Source organism: Monodelphis domestica, chromosome 4 (assembly GCF_027887165.1).
Source record: "Monodelphis domestica isolate mMonDom1 chromosome 4, mMonDom1.pri, whole genome shotgun sequence".
NCBI classification, from domain to species: domain Eukaryota; kingdom Metazoa; phylum Chordata; class Mammalia; order Didelphimorphia; family Didelphidae; genus Monodelphis; species Monodelphis domestica.
This window is the reverse complement of record NC_077230.1, coordinates 180,375,972-180,398,292: the sequence shown is the minus strand read 5'-3', so window position 1 is coordinate 180,398,292 and position 22,321 is coordinate 180,375,972. Positions and strand designations below refer to the sequence as shown.

At 36.2% G+C, this 22,321-nt stretch overlaps 1 protein-coding gene across 11 annotated transcripts in view; it reads right to left on the bottom strand.

Annotated features, from left to right (window-relative positions):
- UBR3 (ubiquitin protein ligase E3 component n-recognin 3) overlaps positions 1 to 22,321 on the bottom strand; it is a 338,509-nt gene that overhangs the window by 49,726 nt on the left and 266,462 nt on the right. For all 11 annotated transcript variants that reach the window (XM_056797275.1, XM_056797273.1, XM_056797276.1 and 8 more), the window contains 2 exons: positions 21,703 to 21,808; positions 17,061 to 17,161 (listed from right to left, as the gene is read on the bottom strand). In XM_056797275.1, coding sequence (XP_056653253.1) covers positions 17,061 to 17,161; positions 21,703 to 21,808 — 207 coding nt within the window. The remainder of the gene's footprint in view (positions 1 to 17,060; positions 17,162 to 21,702; positions 21,809 to 22,321) is intronic.

Genomic DNA, 22,321 nt, shown 5'->3' with positions numbered 1-22,321 from the left:
ACCACATTGCCTCTCAAATAATCACAACTTCACTTTTCCAACACAAAAAGGTCCTTCCATTTCTACCAAGAAAGACATCATCTATAAAATCCTCATGGCTATAACCACTGTTATAACCCTTGCTGTTATAGTCAATTTCCTTATCCTACATGGGATTATTTCCCCCCATTGCTTTCACACATCTTTGTAGTTTGAGCTGATTTTCCTATAGCATCTTTCCCTTCCCTAAAAGAACCTATATCTTCCAAATATCTGAGTTCCCAAAGGAACTTCTAACCTATCTTCATAGTGCCAAAGTTAAGAGAATACTAATCTAGAAGAAAACAGGTGTATGTGCCTTCTGTCCTAAAATAAAAACTGCATGTTGTTTTTAAGGCAGAAGAATAATAAGGGCTAGGCAATGGGGGTGGGAGGGGTGGGGATTGACTTGTCAAGGTCAAACAGCTAGGAAATGCCTGGGACCAGATTTGAATCCAGGACTTCCCATCTCTAGGCCTGACTCCCAATTCTCTAAGCCATCTAGCTGGTCCCCCTTCACAGCCTTTTTATTTGTAACTGAATACAGAGAAACAATGTTATAAATAGTGGTTAGGTTCTGCAGGACTATGATGCTGAACTAACTACAAATCTGCATTATGGCTTTTAAAAATATTTATGAGATGGTCTAGAAATCTTACCTCCACTTGTAATGTTGCTGTTGTTTTAAAAAACAGTACACTGTGTTCTGAGTTCCAGAAAACAATGTATAAACTTTTACCAGTACCAGGTTGAATTATGAGGATTTTAGATCTTTCCCTGCCCATTTAGGCAATGAATAACCTAAAATCTCATAATTAAGAAATGTATAACAAGGTCCAATATTTGTCATTTTTTAATCTAATTTTCCTATTGTTACATATCACTTTAATCATTTTTACATGGCATTACTAGAATAATGAGGCTGATCTAAAAAACAGCCATTTGTGGCTAACATGTCAGTTCTCAGCATGTTGAAATTGTAATAAATTAAGCTTTATGAACATGCCTCCCAATTCTTAAGAAGGATATAAAAATATACTTTCATATACAATGAATGTGTGGCTATGCCTTACTTGACTATAGTTATCTGGTATGAGAGTGTTTTTATTTGGGGGGAATGAAAAGAAGGGAGAGAGAGAAGGAGGGAAAAGAGAGAATCAGTTATGCTTTTTAAAAATACACATAAAACAAAAGATACAAACAAGTTGACAACATTAGTACCATCACATTAAATTTAATATATGCTTATTAAAAATTAGCCTACATATAATAAAGATTAATGTTTCAAAAATAATCCTCACTTTCTGTTATTTGTATATGCAAATACTCATGTTTGTTGATATCTCATAAATTTATAGCAAAAAAGCAAATTTGAAAGAAAATGGGTTCCTGTAAACATAGAATTTCAGAATTGGAAGCTGTTGCATAAGTCTGATCAAGAATCTCCTTTACAGTATACATGACCAATCATCATGCAGTCTTTCAAGTTCTCTATCAAAAACTACCTGCATTCCACTTTTGGGGAAAACTCTAATTGCCAGTAGTATCTGCTTTACAAAAAGTTTGTATCTGTCTCTTTGCCACTTTTAATCATTTCTCCAAGTGCTGTCCTCTAGGGACACATTACAGACCTCTTATGTTCTTTAAATGATTTGTAAATAGTATTATCTTGAGGTCTTTATCCTTGATTCTCACTCTGGATACTGTTTTGTCAATGTCCTTTCTAAAATGAATAGTAAATTATAGTATAATAAATGTGGTATGACCAAGGCAGTACTCAAAACTATCATCTCCTTCATTATTTCCTCTCTTACTGTAGCCTAGAACAAGTATAAGCCCTATTTTCCAGCATTCATATGTCTTTTTAAGATCTAAGTTGATTGATGAGTCTCCTGTGCTATCAAATCAGTTCCTTTAGCTAATGTTTCCTTTTCTTCCTGATCAAAATTCTGTCTTCAAAATCTGGTTCCCGAGAGGTTCGCCCACCCCTCATCTCATTTCTGTAGAAATTTAGCTCTGTGATAGAGGATGAAAAGGATGATGAAAAGGATAAAGGATGAACATCTAGCAGCATAAACAATAAATCAGCTTTATTGTTTGGGAAGGGAAAGGAATAAGGGTTTAAGGATATACTTATTCTTAATTTAAAACTCACTAAACTATATTAACTATGTTACTAAACTAAAACGAAAACTTCCCAAATATCTCAATCTTACAGCAGGAGTCCAAATCAAAAAGAGCCAGGATCTTTTGCTGCTAGATGTTCAAGTAAATCCAGGCTGATGCAGCCAGCAGCCAGAACTAGGAAAAACTCCTTCCTCTGCCGATCACAGGCAAACTTCTCTTAAGATCTTTAAGGAGAGCAGACTAGATCATTCAAGGAGAGCAGACACTCTCAGAAGACAAACAGTTGGTCCATAGAATCTTCCCAGATCCTCAGGCTCAGGCTCCCATGTGACCCTTAGTCATATGCCACTGTCAATCATTCCTAAGGTTTACATTTCTCAGTTTTTTGCAACAGTTTTGCAAATTGCAAACCTTTTCATCCTTTATCACAGCTCACAGAATGCTAGCTATCTATCCACTGAAACTTTGAAAATTCCACAAAACTAGGTCATATAACAAACAATATCTGCCTTTCCTTGACTCCTCTATCACAAATCCTAAAATGCAATAGCCACTGCCATCATTTTAACCACAGCAACTTATTCTTTCTTACTAGTAAAAATCAGGTCCAGAATACCAGTTGTCTTGCTTACTTTTGAAGGAAGTGCTTATCTACTGTAGCGACTCAAGAAATTATTACCTCTTCTGCTTTTTTAATATACCTGGTAGTTTACCTACTTAATTAAATCTCAGTGGTAGGAATGGCTAAACAAATGATATATATGAATGTTATGAAATACTATTATGTTGTAAATGTAAAGGATAATTTTAGCGTTGTGACTTAAAATCTAAAATTTAATTGGTCGCCAGGGATAATCCCAAATAATAAAATACCCAAGTCAGCTGGAAATTAATGGTGATTTAATTGATATAGTGGAGGAGATTAAGAAGAAGGAAGAAAGAAAAAAAGTAGGATTTCTCCCGCCTGTCTAGTACCAGGCGGGAAGATTAGGAGATCTAGAAAGTAAGTTTTTTGAAGAGTAAGGAGGAAAAGAATCTGCCTGAACTCCAAAGGGCTCAGCCAAGAGGCCCGAACCTGAATCAGCTCAAGGTCAAACTTACCACCAAACCCAGACAAATAACTGCCACCACTCCAAGATGTCAGAACACCTAGCATGCTGCCAGCCAGAGTCGCCTCTCCAGGGAAAGAGGACAAAGAGAGCCAGTGATGTTCCTCATATAGATGGTTTTATGGCACTTTCCTCTCTCTGTACTGATCTCATCTGTACCGATCATAGCTTAGCTTGACTTAGGACAGCCTAAGGGTCTGTTTGCTTTTTTCTGCACATGTCTGTTGAAGGCCATTTTTCTCAGATACTTAATCCTTGAGTTTGGTGCAGACTATCCTAATCTTGTTAAACTAAGGAGGGTGGAGAAATGTAGAGTTCCTGTTAGTCCAAGTATCTCTATTGTTATTGATCAGGAAATAGCTAAATCACATCTTCTAAAGTACAGTCTGATTAGGGTGGAATAGTTTTAAAATTCACATAAGAAATGATAAGAGAGACAGTTTCAGTGAAACTTGGTAAAATTTGTATGAACTGATATAGAGCAAAGTGAGCAGAAAAAAGGTATAATTTATACATTATACAAATAACTTTGAAATACTTAAGAATTCTGATCAACAAAATGATTCCAGAGCATCAATGATAAATCATGCTACTCACCTCTTTACAGACAGGAATTAGACTCTGGGGCGCTGCATGGGGAATATTTTTTTTTTTGACATAGCCAATGCATGAGTTTCTGTTGCTTTGTTATTCATATTTATTATTAGGGCAAATGTGAAGGAGGGAAAAGAGATTTTTAATTTTTTTTCAAAAATCAATCCTCATTGAAACTAGATAAATTTGGAATCCAAAAGGATAGAATTCATAACCTGAATTTTAAAATAGACTCCTTGGAATCAGTAAATAGTCAGTCAGTCAATAATCATATGTTAGTTACTCACTGTATGCAGGAATTGTGCTAAGCACTGAAGAAAAGAAAAGACAGTTCCTGCTATCAAGGAACACATATCTAACAAAAGAGGCAACATGCAATCAACTATGTTCAGAAAAAGCTATATGGTTATATATGTGTGTGTTTGTGTGTGTGTGTGTGTGTGTGTATAAATTAAAGATAATAGAGGGAAATTACTAGCATTTCAGTAGTATCAGGAAAGGCTTTCAATAGATAAAGGGATGCTAGATGAGATAGGGAGCCACTAGTTTAGTTTAGTTTATTTATTTAATAGAGGGCACATAGTCAGATCTCTACTTTGACAGCTCTTGGGAGGATGGACTGAATTAGGAAGAGACCTGACTCTGAGAGATCAACTAGCAAGCTACTGCCATAGTTCAGGTGTGAGATGATGAGGGCTATACCAGAGAGATGGTAGTGTCAGAGGTGTAATGGAGGAATTAGTTGGTGGTAGAAGGGATAGAGGAAGAATGGATATCTTCCCCTGAAAACAGGATCCAGGAGAGGCAGCTGATTTTTAAAGTTGGCTCAGAGAGAGAGAGAGAGAGAGGTCGAGTAGGTTCCCCCTTCAGCCCTCACTCCTCAGCTGCTCTCATAAACTGGTTTTTGACTCCTCCAATACTAGTGTCTAAAGCTTCCTCTTCAGGAAGACTACTCTCCCTGTCAAGCTGGTCCACTCACACTTGAGTCACTCTGGGGAAAAGACAACAAGTTTATTATAAATAAGTCAGCTGGGGATAACAGTAAGAAATGGCTGGCGGGGAAATGTTTCTGAGGAAAGTGGAGGTGGGGGTACAAGCTTTGGCAACAAAGTAGATATGGGGTAAAATAGAATGAGGAAGTGAGGATTATACATAGGAGTTGGGCTTAAGGCCCTGGGAAATACACTGGTCTATAACAGAAATTTGGAAATGGGGAGTGTTTAGGGGGAATGATAATGAGTTCAGATTTGGAAATACTGAGTTTAAGCTATCATTAAAGGGTGTCCAATTTGAAATGTCTAAAAGGCAGCGGAAATGGGGGTTAGTTGTGATGTTAGGGCTAGAAAAGTAGATCTGAGAAATATCAAGATAGAGATTATAACTAAAACCATGGTAATGGATGATATTACAAAGTAAAAGAATATAGTAGGAAAATAACACCACCATCCCCTGACAGAACCCTAAGGGACACCTACCTTTAGCTGGTATGAATTCTGAAATTCCCCTATCTGCCTACAATCTAATGTCATCTCTCTGTCTGAAACCTTACAAGGCCAAACTCTGCTGTTAATCCTAAGCATGACTTCCAATCCTTCCATCCCTCAGTTCTTACACAGGGTCATCATTCTTATACTAGCTACACTCTTCTCCATTAAGAGCTACAGTCATCTTGATCGCTTAGTAATAAATCAGTTAGGTTTTGTGCTATACTTTTAAATAATTTGTCTCCTTTTCATACTGTCAATCTTACCCTACCTACCAAGCTTAAAACTTAAATCACTTCCATTCTCCAATTTGTTCTTACACACTTGCTACTAAATAAAACTGGAATAAATCATGAAACCTGGATTAAGTGGACCCACTACAGGAAGGCAATCCTTTTATACCTACCTAATTAACTCACCATTCCACTCACCACAGTGGCTTTTCAAAACCTTTTCATCCCTCTTCAGGCCTCCTATGGCTCCCCTCTCATCCTCTCAGCTGAAAACCATGCCTCATATTTGGCTTAAAAAAAATTTTTTTTAACTGAGGGAATTCACCAAAAGCTCCTTCTTCTCTTCTCTTCATTTCATATCATTTGCTACCTTCTTTCTTCTCTTGCTTTCCCTTTCCTTCTACATCCAATCATCTTTCTATATAAATATGATCCTTCTCTGACACTTAAAATCTCAGAGAACTGATTGGAGCATCTTGAGTAAGTGACTTGCCCATGCTATTATGTTTAAGAGGCAGAATCTGAACTCAAGTCTTCTTAACCACCAAAGTTGAACCTCTATTCACTATGCTACACTGTCTTAGTTAACATATAAATATCAGTGGAGCAAATAAATGTCAAATCAATGACCAAAGTATTTCTAGACTTTTCTCTAGGTACAATCAAGACTATGCATTTTATGAAACACTACAATTCCCATAATAGTCTTATGAAGGATTAGAATTAGTTCATTATCTCCATTTAACAAATGTTACATAATCCTGACATATCAATTTTAATTTGCTGAATAGTAACTCCTAATCCTCTTAACTGTATTTTTCTATTTAAATTCCCTCAATAACAGGAATTAAATTTGTTTATTCCCCTCACAAAATATTTAAAGCACTATACCAAAATTATTTAAGTAAAATTTGATTATATGATTTTTTAAAAAGATAAAATTATTCTTAAAGATAATATTCTGAGGTTAGAATTCTAAAAGGCATAGTGCAGGGAATTAAAGAGAACACTGGGTACTGAGTCAGAAGTTCTGGCTTCTAATTCCACCTCTGTCACCTACTACCTTTATGACCTGAATAACTGCTTTCACTTTCTTGGCCTCAATTTTCTTATCTGTAAAATAAGACAGCTGGACTACATTCACTCAATAATCCTATCATCTTCATCCACTTTTGTAGAATAAATACTGCATGTATCTGATGTGCAATGACACCACTATTTACATTCATTTCAAAGAACCAAGATGGATTGGACCAACATTGGTCGTAATGACAACCCCAACATTTATAAAGGTTGATCAAAGAGATCCATGGTTCCATGCTTCACATGTAAAATTGCATCACACCCATAATATTGAGTAGCCCTAGGAAAATGATCAACAATCAAAAACAGTCCCTAATGAAAACAAAGGAAAGCACATGAGAGTACATATCAACAGAAAGTACAGACTAGAGAGCATTGCACATATTAAAATAATAACAGGAAAGCACTCCTGAAGCAAATAACACAGTTCTAAAAAGACATAACCAGCAACAAAAACATGCACTTAAAAGATTAGCAGCCTAAGAAAAATCTCTACATATTATCTGCCAGCCATAGTAACAGAACAGAAAGAAACAATGTTATTTCAGATGAAGGCATAACTCCATAATCAAACAAAATACATTAAACCCAAATTCTATCTCCAAGACATAAGTAAACATACAATAAACCTCCTTGTGAAAAAGTCAAACATCAAAAAGATTAGCAAATGTCAAATCAATATTCATAACAAAATTTCTAAGAACTTATGCACAATGCACTATACTATTATGCTTATACACACCCATGAAGATGAACATAAGTAAAGCTTACTTCCATGCATGAAGATGAACACATATAAAGCTTACTTTACACAAATGAAGATGAACACATGTAAAGCTTACTTCCACTCATGAAGATACACATGTAATGCTTACTTCCATACATAAAGAATAACTGATGAATTCTGACAAGCATTCATGAAGAACTCAACTTACTTCCATGCACATGAGAATTTCAATCTTACATACATGCACATGTAAAAACCTTACACACATGCATGTTCCTGATTGTTCCAGTTTGTTCTTGAATTGAAGACCAAAGGACTATAATCAAGAGTGAGAGTGGCATGCTGACCAGATGACAAGAGATGAAGGACAGAGAGTTTATACAATCAACATAAAAGGACATGGAAGGACTTTGAAATTTTGGACTTGTGATCATGAGGATATGTAAGAATGTATCATACATGTTAACATCACATATATGCATACACATCCTACATGGAATAGGAAGATATCTCATGGAATGGGTAAGTATACAACGTACAGCATAGCTGCAAAACAAAAGTCACAATGATATACATTTCTGTGGAAAATTCAAACAGACAAAGATATTTCTTATCTGCATGAGTTTGCACAGAAATATAGAACAATGTATATGGATGTACACATGTAAATCTGTATAGATACAATTTATGTACACATGTAGATACTAATGCACTAACAAACTATATTAGGATAATGTATTAATGTTCTAATAACTAACTATAGAGACAAATTAGAGAATTTGTCCATAGTCTTAGGGAAGTAGAGATAGACATAGAACTACTTAAATATAGAAGTTAGATTGCATTATGTTTGTAGGTTAGCAATTTTTAGTACTAGAAAATTTTACTTAGTTAAATTTATAGACAATAGGAGGTAAGACAGTTGCATATTCAAAATGTTATTGAAATTGTTGGAATGGTTTAAAAATTGTTACATGATTTGTTATTATGTCAAAACTATGTCGTTGTAAATCCCTATTACCTAAACCATTTTCCTATACCCAATCTTAGCATAGATCTAGATAGACAAGAATAGCTAAGATAAGTTTAGGATTTGTTATTTTGGGAGGGTAAAGGGATATTTAAGGTAGTATAGGGTAAGAATTAGATAGGTAAGAATATCTAAAAGATGAGTATCATTAAAATTTGCTGGGTCCAAATTTTTTTGAAGACAAAAAAGGGAGGGATATGGAGAAGGCATACATGCAAGACAGAAAGTTGAAGACAAGAAGCATTCAGTCAAAATGAAGATTCCATTTGGAATGTGACTGGGAGATATTTGGAGTGAAGCCAATGGCTGAACTGGGCTGAGAGGCTGAGGGCTTTTGGCTTTTGGCAGAGGTAGAGAAGAAGCTACTTGTATCTCTGGGACTCATCTGAGCTGATTGACAGAAGAAGAAAGAAGACAGACAGTTGTCCTCATATCTCTCTGACTGACTCTATGTCACAATTGTGATAGATTTGCCATACCCTCAATATCCTCCTAACCCTCATTTTAGAGAATAGGGAAATCCTACCCCTCTTACCTTATCCTCCATCCTTTCCTGTCTTCCCCAATAAACCCTTACTTGAGTTAAAGAAGAGAAAAGAGTATTTTCTCTAAAGCGTCACAGTTCACACTGAGTGAAACTAAAGAAAGCGGGGAAGGGAAGCTGAAAGGATTCTGAAGAGGGGAGGAAGGGAGATTGAAAGGAGGGAGGAAGGGAGACATATAGGGAGGAGGGTAGGCAAACTTAATCCATTAGTCATCTAGAGAATCTATCAAATATACACCCTAAATTGCCATATATTATAAGAGTCCACCTATGTCCCTTCACAACTACCAACACACTGGCACCTCAACATAAAGAAGGCAAGGTTATATTGTCAAATGCTTTGCTTTTAGGGATGCCAGAATAGGTTCTATTATTTATCCTATAACTGCCCACAAAAGTCTTTTGAACCAAACTGAAACAAAGTCCAAAATTTCACAGAAACACAGATAACTTCAAAACTGTTTTTGGCCATAGGAGTACAACTGTATACTGCTATTAGTGCTGGATTTGAATATATTATCAAATTCACAATAACTTTTTACTTTGCTAAATTGTTCAATATCAAATTAAATATTGTATACTGAGAAGAAATAACTGAAATGAAAGAACATATATATTCTACCTATTAATCATAACAAACTGAAAGGTCCTGGCTAAGAGGATAACCTGTATCATCTAGAAATATCTCTGTAATGCAAATTTTTCTCACTGTGAAATTTAGAATTTGTTTAGCAAAAAGGATGATGGGATTAAGAGTTACAATGATGAAAAGAGATGACAACTATTGTAAGTACATGTAATAGTTTGACAAAGAATCAGATTCTATTTTTACTCAATTCAAAAATCAGAGAATAAGAAAAAATTAACATTCTCCTAGATTACTATTAAACATTTTCTAAAGTTCACTAAAGCATATTAAGTCTAATCAATTAGTTTGCAGAAAAAGAAATATCTTTCTTTAGAACATATAGTCAATCAGTCAACAAACATTTACTAAGCACTGTCTGCATGGCAGGTACTATACTAAGCACTGAGATTTCAAAAAATGATGAAGAAAATATTTGCTCTTAATGAGTGCATAGTCTAATGGGGGAGGGAAAACAACATACAAACAACTATGTACAAGCTATATACAGAATAAATTAGAAATATTCAACAGAGAGAATGTACTAGAAGATGAACATTCCAGACATGGAGAAGAGCCAGTGAAAATGCCTGGACTCAGGAGATATAGTGTCTTGTTCAAGAAGGCTGGTATCATTGAATTGTAGGATCAGGGGTGGGGGAAGGTTCCAGTTACGGTATAAAAAGGCTGAAAAGGTAGGAGGTAGGCAGAGTGTGAATCACAAAGAAAGGATTTCATATTTGATCCTACAAGGTAATGGGGAACCCCTGTAGTTTATTTGGGGAAGAGTGTGACAGGGTCAGACCTGCACTTTGGCAGAAAACGATGGTCTGCCAAAGTGTCAGGGAGATCAATCAACAGCATTGCAATATCCCAGGTATAAGGTGATGAGAGCCTGTCAACAATATCAGAAGTTCAAAGGAGGAATATAAGAGATGTTATAAAGATAAAATCACCAGGTCTTGGTAACAGATTGAATAGGGGTGGGGTGGCAGAGGTTAGAGGGGAATGCATACTGTGTGAGAGAGGATGATACCTAAGTAGTGAGGCTGGGTGATTTTGGTGCCTCTGACAGTAAGAGGGAAATTTGGAAGAGAAAAGGGTTTGAGAGGAAAGATAATGGGTTCAGTTTTAGAAAGGATGAGTTTAAATATCACATCATTTAAATTGACATCTTAAAGAAACACATTTGTTGTGAGGTTTTGCACCCCCTTAGCTATTTGGCAGAGAAGGAAACAAAATGCTATGATTACGGATTTTTCCTATTGATCAAGATTAAGTCATTCATGAAGTAAAAATGACTACAACTAGGATAACCTACAGAGGAGTAGGACCTGCTTCTGAAACTTTTACAGATGTACAGAATTATTTAATTTCTCAATATACATTAACAATTCTAATACAAAATGTAAAAGTCTGCACCACAAACAGCCCTCTTCCAATGTATAAGCAACCATTTTTTCCTCTTATAATCATTGCCAGAGGCCAGCATACCCCTACCGGCTGACAAGGTCACAGTCTGAGGAAATGAGGTCTGCAAAGCAGACCCCAGAATGAGGGTCCCCAGATGATCCCCCTCTGTGACTTCTCTCCCCAAATTTTCCCCACTAATGGACTTGTTATGATTATTATTCTCTCCCCAATACAGGAGAAATAAAATGAGAGCAAATACTTATAGGATCAATATATATCCTACTTTAAGTCCCCTAGGTTATTGCCTCAAAAAGATTACAATTACAGAATCAAAGCCCAAAGATTACTGCCCATGACCCCTCCGTTCTCAAGCACAAGACACACTCCAAGGACTTATAAAAAACACTGGCCAAAAGCATGAGTACTATAATGAATCCTTTCCTATTGTTACCACACTCCCATGAATTTATTGAAACAGAAGCCAAGCAGCACTTCAATGTAACAAAGAAAAATCAGAACTTGTAAATTGAGGAAACTCCCAAAATTTGTCTGCTTTAAGTCCTCACAACTAGATACGAAGATGTTTTGTTGTTCATCTCCCAAGCAATTGTGATTGATAGTGAAAGCTGACCAAAAGCACAAAGATCCTCTCAGCAGGTCAAGAGGTACTAACCTACAAATGGCTTTATTCACATTAATCATATCTATCACAGAGTGTTGCAGAAACCTATTAGTGATCACAGAAGTCTTTGTTGTAGAAACATCACAAGAGTGTTTCTTAGGTGATTTGATAATATCCAATCAAATTGTAGAATGTCACTTACGTAGAAGATTGATTGTGTGTCAACGAAGCAAGTACCAAAAAACCTACATAATAAATGAACCACGGTACTATGGCAGAGCACTGTGTGATTCCTGCACACATGGGTTGAATGCACAATGTGTCTCACCTCCTTATTCCGACCGTGATGTCACATCTGGGCAGAGAGACCTTGGATCCTCAGAGAGGCCACTGGATGGACCTCTGTAAGTTATAAAGGGTGGCCTGGAGCACTAAACAGTTACATTATATGCCCATGGATGGTCACACTGACATGGATGTCTAAAATAGGCTTTTACTCTGCTGTGGCTCTCTATCCACTACCACTTCTCTAAATGAAATCCTAGGTAAAATATTGTGCTGGTTTATTAATGTTTGGCATAATGTAAGCTATTTTCTAAGCAATGTGAAGATTGGATTTGGCTCTCCCCTGACTGTAACAATGAAGGTACTTAACTCTTCCTTTATTGTGAAGATTAAATTGTAATCCCCTATCTTTTTTAGATTTTAATCCCCCAAAGTATCAACTCAGTATTTAAAGTAGATCTACCCATTTTAACTACAAAAAGGTGTTAACTAACCACAAAATGTGTTAACTAACTAAAAAAGGTGTGAACACCCACTTCATACATTGAGTGGGCAATCCTGAAGAGGACTGTCTGCTTTGATTGGTAAACATTAAATTTTAGGGGAGGTGACACAAGAGAAAAAGATCTTTAAATAGAGGAAACAGAGGCACACAAGGAGAATTGGAGCAGTCACTTGAAGTTGGACTGGTAGAGATCATTCAGTCACTCAAAGTTGGACTGGAATTGATCAGTCACTTGGGCTTGGAGTGAAGAAGAGTCACTTGGAGAAGAGACTAGAAGAAGTCACTCAGATTTGGACTGGAAGACAGACACTTGAGGCGATACTGGAAGACAGACACTCAGACTTGGAGTGAAGACACATGGCTGTGAAACTGGAACCCTGGATGAGCTAATGTAGGATACCTCAGACTGCTTTCCTTTTAGATAGTCACCATGATGAGTGAAAAGGTTGACTTAGTTCCTTGTCCTTTCTGGAGGTGTGAACCTCCCAGAAAGGCCCATTGTCATGAGACTCCTTTCTCCTGACTGGTGCCTTAGTCTTTTCTCTTCTCTTCTCTTCTCTTCTCTTCTCTTCTCTTCTCTTCTCTTCTCTTCTCTTCTCTTCTCTTCTCTTCTCTTCTCTTCTCTTCTCTTCTCTTCTCTTCTTTCTTTTCTTTTTTCTTTTCCTTCTTCCTCTCTCTCTCTCTCTCTCTCTCTCTCTCTCTCTCTCTCTCTCTCTCTCTCTCTCTCTCTCTCTCTCTCTCTGTCAATTAATATCTTCCCTGTATTGTAAAATTAAACTACTACTAAATTCCATTTATTGAGTAATTCATTTGGGGATTTAGAAAATAAATCCCTGGAAACCACCAATTATATATATTAAGTCCAACTATACATTTAACAGCAAAGCATAAGCTATCGTCATTTACAATGCCCTACCATGAGACTGCAAAATTATCCCTAAATTTAAAATATTCCCCTTCATCCTTAAGGTAAAGTTCCTTTCAACTCTTCTCATTAAAATGAAAATTATGTGTAGAATATAATTTTGTGACCCCATTTTAATGCCTTCTCTTTGAGATTACACTGTATCTTGTACATATGTAGGTATTTGGATATTGATCTCCTATTAGGAAATGAGTCCATTTAAGGCAGGCCTTATTTGTTTTCTAACACTTAGTACAGTACCTTGTACTTCTATTCCTGAGGTTTGTGCTATTCAAATCTACCACCCAATCAAAATCTTGGAGGTTGCTGATGACTAGCTCCCAGGTCACTCCCCTTCTTTCTTCAATGAGTTCAATATCTGGCTGACAAATTTTTCTCTCCTTTCCTACTCGTTCCCTCATAATAGGGGATTTCAATATACATGTTATGATTCTCCCTCAAAAAACTTAACCACTCAGTTCTTCAACCTAGTCACTTCCCATGAGCTACTCCTCCATTCCAACTCAGCTACACACAAAGATGCTCAGACCCTTGATCTTGCTATCATTCACAAATGTAGTGCCTTCATATTCAAGAAATCTCCTTATCTGACCACTACCTCTTGTTTCACCTTCCTTTCTGCCTTTTCTTACTAAATCCTACCCTTTATCGACACTGTGACAACCAATCTCTTAATCCCTCAATTCTCACCTGAACTAGCTATTCTTTTCTCTTCTCTCTGTCTTGACTCCTTGGTGAACCAATTCAACTATACTGTACTATCTTCTCTTGAATCATTAGCATATCCTTTAGATATCCATTATCTTATCCATTAGAATCCTTATCATATCACCAATTATGTCTAGACAAACCTCAAATTTGTATCACTAGAAACCATTTGCTGCTTTTGCTCTTACACATGTGCTACTAAATAAAGGTAGAGAAAAATCACAAAACCATTATGACTGAATTCACTACAAATGTATGTTACATAAACTCAACTGGGCCCTCCCTGCTCCTAGGAAATCCCTCCCTTATCAATTCACTAACCTATTTTCCATCCTATTCCACCTTCTCAGCTGAAAGCCTTGCCTCATATGTTACAGAAAAAATTGAGGCTATTCACTATGAACTCCTTTTTCTTCATCTTCTATTACTCAGATGCTTTTTCCTACTTTCTCCTCCTTCACTTCTGTTTCACATGATGAAATAAATGACCTTATTCCTTACCAAAGCTGACCCCTCCACTTGTTCAAGTGATCCCCTCCCATCTCTTGTCCAACAGATTGACCCCTTGTGTCACTTATTTTCAACAAGGGCCCTACTCTTTCATTTATTTTCAATCTCTACCTACTGGCTCATTTCCTACTGAAGTCAAAATGCTCAAGTCTCTCTTTTCCTGAAATAACCTTCACTTGATTCTTCCATCCCTTCTATCTACCATCCTATTTCTCTTCCACCTTTTGTAGCTCAATTCCTTCAAAAGGCCATCTACACTAAATGCCTCCACTTTCTTTCCTCTCACTCTCTTTTTAACCTCTTAAAATCCAGCTTCCAACTGTATCATTCTACCAAAACTGCTTTCTCCAAAGTTATTAATGATCTCTTAGTTGCTATCCAAGGGCCTTTTGTTGGTCCTCATTCTCCTTGACCTCTCTGCAATATTTCACACTATTGAGCACTCACTTCAACTTGATACTCTCTTCTCTCTAGATTGTGTGAACTTTAGATTACTCCACCCTACTTAGTCTAACAAAATCAGGAATGCCTACACCCAAACTTAAGGATAAAGTATCTAAGAGGATGGCCTATGATAGACAGGTGCTAGCAAATGACAAATCAGAAACAGCTGACAGACCGCTGGGCTGTCCTAAGTCAAGCTTAAGCTACCATTGGTACAGGTGAGATGCAGGAAAGTGATGTAAAACCGCCTATATATTTCACGTCACTTCCTCTCTCGGGACTCTTTTGGAGAGGTGGCTGGCGCCAGTTTGCTGAGCATCTTGGCATCTTGGCATGGTGCCAGCTATTGTCTGGTTTAGCAGTAAGTTTCCCTTGATACCATATTGGAGGGAGCCTAGTAACCTAGTTCAGGTGAAGCATCTTCTCTGAGCTCTCTCAGAATTTAGGCTGATTTTTCCTCCTTTACTATCCAAACACTATCTACTTAGAAGCCTCTAATCTTCTTCAGAAACCTTGTGGTGGAGGTCTTTGAACTCCCCCTGGCACAGGCCAGCCAGATGAAATCCTATACCCTTTCCCTCTCTCTTCTCCTTGATCTCTTCCCTCTATATTGATTAAACCACCATAGATTTCCAAACTGACTTGGGTATTTTATTTGGGATATCCCCTGGTGACCAAAAATCAAACTTAGATTAGGTCACGACCCTAAATTATTCTTACAGTCATTTGGACACCACTATCTCCTGGTTTTCCTGCTACCTATCTGACTTTTCCTTATTTATCTCCTTTGCTAGACCATAAGTGTCCCTTAGGGTTCTGTTCTGGGTTCTCTCCTCTTCTCCTTCTATACTACTCACTTGGTGAATTCATCAGTACCTATGAATTTAATTACTATCTCTGTGTTGATGGTTCTCAATATGCTATCTTGATCTCTCTGCTTACTTCCAACTTCATATCTCCAAATGCCTCACAGATATCTCAAACTGGATGTCTAAAATATAGCTTAAATCCAATATATCCAAAATAGAACTCATTATCTTTCCTCCTAAACCCTCTTGCCTTCTGCCTTTCCTATTAAGTGGAGGACAACAGCATCTTTCCAGTCCCTCAGGCTCACAAGCCAGAATTAGTCATCTTGGACACCTTACTATTTCTCACCCCCCCCCCCCCCAATATCCAAGCTGTTTCCAAGACCTGCTGATTTTACTTCACAAAATCTTTTGAATACTGCTCCCCTCCCTCTAACACTGCTGCCGCTCTTGTGCAGGCCCTCATCACTTCACATCTGAATTGATGCAATAGCCTCCTGGTGTGTCTGCCTAATTCAAGTCTCTCCCTACTCCAAACCACCCTCTTCTCAGGCACTAAAAAAAAATTTCCTAAATGCAGGTCTGATCATGTCACCACCCTTCTCTCATACCTCACTCCTTTTGTTCCCCTCATTAAATTCCAGTGGCTTCGTATTGACTCCAAGAGCTCTGTTTGACATTTAAAGCCCTTCATAACCTAGCCTCCCCTACATTTCCAATCTTCTTATACCTCACTTGAAAATACATACTCTTCAATGAAATGATACCAGTTTCCTGCCTATGAACAAGCCACTCCATCTCTTAGCTCCAGACGCTCTCTCTAGCTGTCCCACAGACATGGATTGTTCTGCCTCTTCCACTCTGACTACTGACCTCCAGAACTTTCTTTAGGTCCCAACTAAAATCCCACCTTCTACAGGAAGACTTGCCCAACCTCTCTTAATCCCAGTGTTTTCCCTCATTATTCCTATTTATCCTGTATAGAGCTTGCTTTGCACATATTTGTTTGCATGTCGTCTCCCTCATTAGATTGTGAGCTCCTTGAGGGCAGCAACTATCTTCTGCCTCTTTTTATAACCCTAGCATTTAGTGAAGTTTCTGGCACATTGTAGGCACTTAAAATGTCTACTATTTTATTGGGTGGCATTTAACAAATACATAACAAACTGCATGTTGACTGGCTGATATATTTGCTACATTTTTTCCCAGAACATCTCAATTAGATCTGCTCTATGATTTGCATGTATATTATTTCAAAGACATACCTTTGTGTAAAGGTTGTGGCATGGTTAAAATCTGGATAAGCAAAAGTGATGAAACATCTCGGTAGAGAACAGGAACTTCAGGTTGCTCTTCATTGCACAGCCTGCAAAAATGAAAACAGAGTATAGCTTTAATTGGTGTTATAGTAAATCTTTAAATTTTAATAAAATTCTCTTTTCAAAAACTTAAATAAAAATTAGACACATAATATTGAGTTTTTAAAATATTTCAAAATAACACATAAAATTATGAATCTTATCATTAAAAATGAAATCTAAATTTTAAATTCCAAAATGTTATTTAAGTAAATAGCCAGGAAATGTTCACAACTCTTGTTCTTAACAGACTTAGGTCTCTTGCCCCATAATTCATTTCACTAGTACTTCCCTTCGCATCACTAAATTAATAAACATTTAAGTGCCTACATTGTGCTGAGCACTGGAGAAAACATATAAATAAGTTAACCATGGTCCTAAACTAATACCACTTATGTTCTAGGAGGAATAGCATATGTTCACAAATGACTACAGAAGCTCAACATTTGAATTCAGTGTTTATAGGTTATAAAGTGCTTTTCTCATCAAAATCATGTAAGGTTTTTGTGTCATCACTTTTGCTTTACAGATCGGAAAACTGAGGTTATTTGTCACGAATGATGTCAAAACTAGGAATGGAAGAACTCTGACTTAAAGAACATTGCTCTTTTCTAGTATACCACATTGACTCTTTCAATTACAATACAAATAAACATTGTAAGAACATGCCAAAAGCAGGACACAAATCTATGTTTTCCTGACTATTATATCTGAGAGCATCACATTCTTGTCATCCAGCTGTACAAACACTAGGGCATTCTCTAGGATTCACTCTTATTCACCACCATTTGCAATCAATAGCCAAGGTCTCTGAATTCTACTTCCAGCCAATATGACAGTAAAGGAAAATAATAAATGTGAATTGCTGGTGAAGTTGTGAATTGGTCCAACCATCTGGAAGGCAATTTGGACCTATGCCCAAAGTGATTTAAAAGAATGAATACCCTTTGATCCAGCAATATCATTATTAGGTTTGTACCCTAAAGAGATAATAATGAAAAATGTTTGTACAAAAATATTCATAGCCACACTCTTTATGGTGGCAAAAAATTGGAAAATGAGGAGGTGTCCCTAATTGGGGGAATGGTTGAAGAAATTGTGGTATATGATGACAATGGATTATTACTGTGCTATAAGAAACAATAAATTGGAGGATTTCTATTTGGACTGAAAGAACCTCCAGAAACTGATGCAGAGTGGAAATGAGAAGAACAAAAAGAACATTATATATAGAAAGTGAAATATTGTGGAACAATACAATGTAATGGACTTTGCTAATATAAGACGATCCCAAGGGGCTTATACGAAAAAATGCTATCCACATCAAGTGAAAGAACTGTGGAAATAGAAACACAGAAGAAAAATAAATGACTTATAATTTGTTTATATGGATATATGATTTGGGTTTTGGTTTTAAAAGATTGCTCTATTGCAAAAATGAATAATATGTAAATAGGTATAAGTGATAGCATTTATATAACCCAGTGGATGTGATTATTGGATCTTAGAGGGGGGAAGGTAGAAGGGGGGAAAGAAAATAAAATATGTAAACATGGAAAAATATTTTTAAAATTAACAATTTTAAAAAATTCTACTTCCACAAAAACTCTTGTTTATGCCCTCTCCACTAAGATAGCCATTATAATAGTTTATATTCTCACAAACTTTCACCAGTATTATTGTGAAGACAGGCTAATTGGTCTCCATGATGCCAATCTTTTTTTTCTCCAGCCATCATCGGCTACTCCCACGCCAGTGATACTCCTATAATTCAAGTATGGCTTTGTCACCACCCCTGCTCAAGAAGTTTCTGTGACTCCTTTTTAGACTAAAATAAAAGTCCTATAAATATCATTTGGTTTCAGGCATATAACAATTTGGCTTCCATCTACCTTTTCAGGTTTATTACCTATTATTCTCTCTACCTTCTATTTAAATTGGACTATTTGTTGTTCCCCTTGCACACACTATTTCCATTGACTTTTGCATGAGCTTTCCCCTTGTTCCAGAATTTTTCCTTCATTTCTACCTCAGAGAATACTGAGATTTCTTCAAAACACACAGCTCTATGCCATCTCTTATAGAAAACATTTTCTGATACTTCCAGTTCTTAGATATCCACACCTCCAGGAAGTGTGTGTATATATTTATATGTATATATATATATATATATATAATTAATATGAGTACTGTATACTTATTTGTTCATGTTGTTTCTTCAACCTCAGTAGAATATAAGTTCTTTGAGGATAGGGACTGACTACCCAAGCTTTTATCCTAGCATGGTCTTCTCTACTTCTTTCATAGGTGTTCTGGAATCAAAACCATTAGAGAAGGCAGGAAGGCAGGGAGGGAGGTAGGAAGGAGGGAAGGAGGGCACTGAAGATACAAACAGGAAAGACAGTCTTTGTTCTCCAATAGGTAACAATCTATTGCAATAAAAAAAGACATATAGAAGGATTTAGCTGTTTTCTACTACCTTTTACCCCTCCAAGTACTCAGAGATTCACTGACACTAATCTCCTTGCTATTCCTGAAAAAAAGCACTCTATCTCTTTAATCTGGGCTCTTCCTCACGCCTGGAATACTCTTACTCCTTATCTATGCCTCCTGGCTTCCTCAATAACTTCAAGTCCTAGCTAACATCCCACATTCTAAAGGAAGTCACAACTCTAGTCCCTTCTCCATGTAGATTATCTACAATTTTCCTTATATATAGTTTGTACATAATTGTTTGCATATTGTCTCCTACATTAAGCAGGAACTCCTTAAGAGCAGGAACTGCTGGCCTTTCTTTGTATCACCAGAACTTAGCAAAGTACCTGGCAGACAGTAAGCACTTAGTAAAAGTTTGATGATTAGCTGACTACAATATTACATATAACAATATATAATAAATCAATAGCATATGATATTATATATTCTATTTTATATAACAAACTATGTTATATCAGCTAACTCAACAGCTATTATGCTAATTAAAAAAACAAAAGTGACTCAAAAATACTTCCCTCCTCATTATAAAAGATTATTTTCATCATTAATTCTTAAATAGTAATTATCCATAATTAAACATAGATTAAATACAATTTAAATACAAATAGTTTAATGTGTGATTTCATTAGTAAAGTACTCTCGCTCCACAAACTGATCACAACCCTTCCATGTCTTAATGGACTTTTTCAAGGGTTGTTTTGGCCAAAAATTCACTATCTAATAAAGTCAACCCTCTGGTAAGGAACCTCTCTGAATTTGACTAGGTTATCACTTATTATTTGCTTTGAGAACTTTTCCTTAGCATCTAGATTTGAATCTCAATGGCTTCAATACACAGAAGAAATAAATCTATGTTTCTTTCCCTGGTGATATAGTGAAGGTCTATGTGGCTGAGAGGCAAAGATGCTATATATTTGTCAAGGTAGACAGCAATTAAGGATGTGACTGCTTTTTAGTTCTAACAGGCTGATATGGAAGGTCTTATTGAATTATTTAAAGGACTGTTATGTGGAAGAGGTATTACTATTAGATTTGTTCTGCCTAGTCCAGGAGTGTAAAACTAAGAGCAATAAAAGAATTTGAAGAGAGAAAGATCTAGGCTTGATGTAAGTTGAAGCTTTCTAACAGAGCAGAAGTTTTGTAAAGACTGACAAACTGTTAACAGTAGAAAAATGAAAAAGAAGGACACTCACGTTCTTTTCAAGAAGATAAGTGATTTGGAATACCCAGAACAAGAATCAGTTCAAAGACTGAGCAATAGACAAGTAAGCCACCTTAAATAACAGGAACCAGAAACAATATTTCCATATTTGGAGAAACAACAAATGACCTCAAAACCAAAACTTTAGTCATAAATGGGATTAAACAAAATGTGTCTTTTCTAATACAAGTGGAGGGGGCAGTTGGCTGAGTGAGATTGAGAGCCAGGCCTAGAGATGGGAGGTCTTGGGATCGAATCTGACCTCAGACACTTTCCAGCTGTGTGACCCTGGGCAAATCATTTAACCTTCATTGCCTAGCCCTTACTGCTCTTCTGCCTTGGAACCAATACACAGTATTGATTCTAAAACAGAAGGTAAGAGTTTAAAAAAAAACAAGTGGAGTACACAATGGTTCACATGATCTCATTTTTTCTTTTTCTCCTAGATTTCTCTACTAATTAACTGTAAAATCCTATGACTTACGCATTCCATTGTTTCATTGTCTAGAAAACTGAAATATCTATTCCTCTCTACATCTCTGATAGTTCATAGGAATAAATATGACAGAATGTATGAAACATTATTTTGAGCTCAATGTAAGAAAGAGGAGATGCATAAATGAAGTACTAAAGAGTAAATGAATGTTTTCTACTGGTTTTCAAAAAGTACATTCTTAAGTTTTCATCTGCAAACATGCCTTCTGCAAAAATTATATCTATATATTAAACATTATTATAAAAAGTAAGAATATGCATTCACATTTATAAATGTTCATAAAATGACTCATTTCACATTAAAAATTATGCCAAAGAAAAGCATTTAGTTTATGTTTATATTTCTACAGTACTTACTGTGAATTTATATCCTGCATTAATTGAGTTAGTTTTTTCCATGGATTGTAGGCAGAATCAATGCTATAAAGCCGCATATGCATGGCTAATACGTGGAACAGCTGATCTGAATAGATTAGGGAAGAAGTAATTAGTGAATTCACATACTTTTCTTCTAGATAAACAAAAAAAAAAGCTTACTCTTAATACATATAGACATTTGTTTTAATGTCCTGTATACTATATAATTCCCTGAATAAATATTCCACCTATGCCTCTTTATGCATTCTTACATGGAAAATATTTAGGACTAAGTTTATGAAAAAATCATTATCATTAAAATTATAGGTACTTCCTATGTCACTCTGGCAAGCAAGAAGTCTGCGTAAAGCAAGAACTCCTGCTTCTGAATGTAAGCTTGATTTTCTTAGTGACTGCACTAAGCAAATGTACTATCATGAAGTTAACTGCAATGTGATTTAGTATTTATGGTATGAAACAAAAATGTACCAAGAATGTACAACCATGAAGTTGACTGCAATGTTGATTTAATATTTATGGTATGAGTCAAGAGTTTCTGGGTTTAAGTCCTACCTTTGACATATGCTAGCTGTATAACCCAAAGTAAGTCATTTAGGTT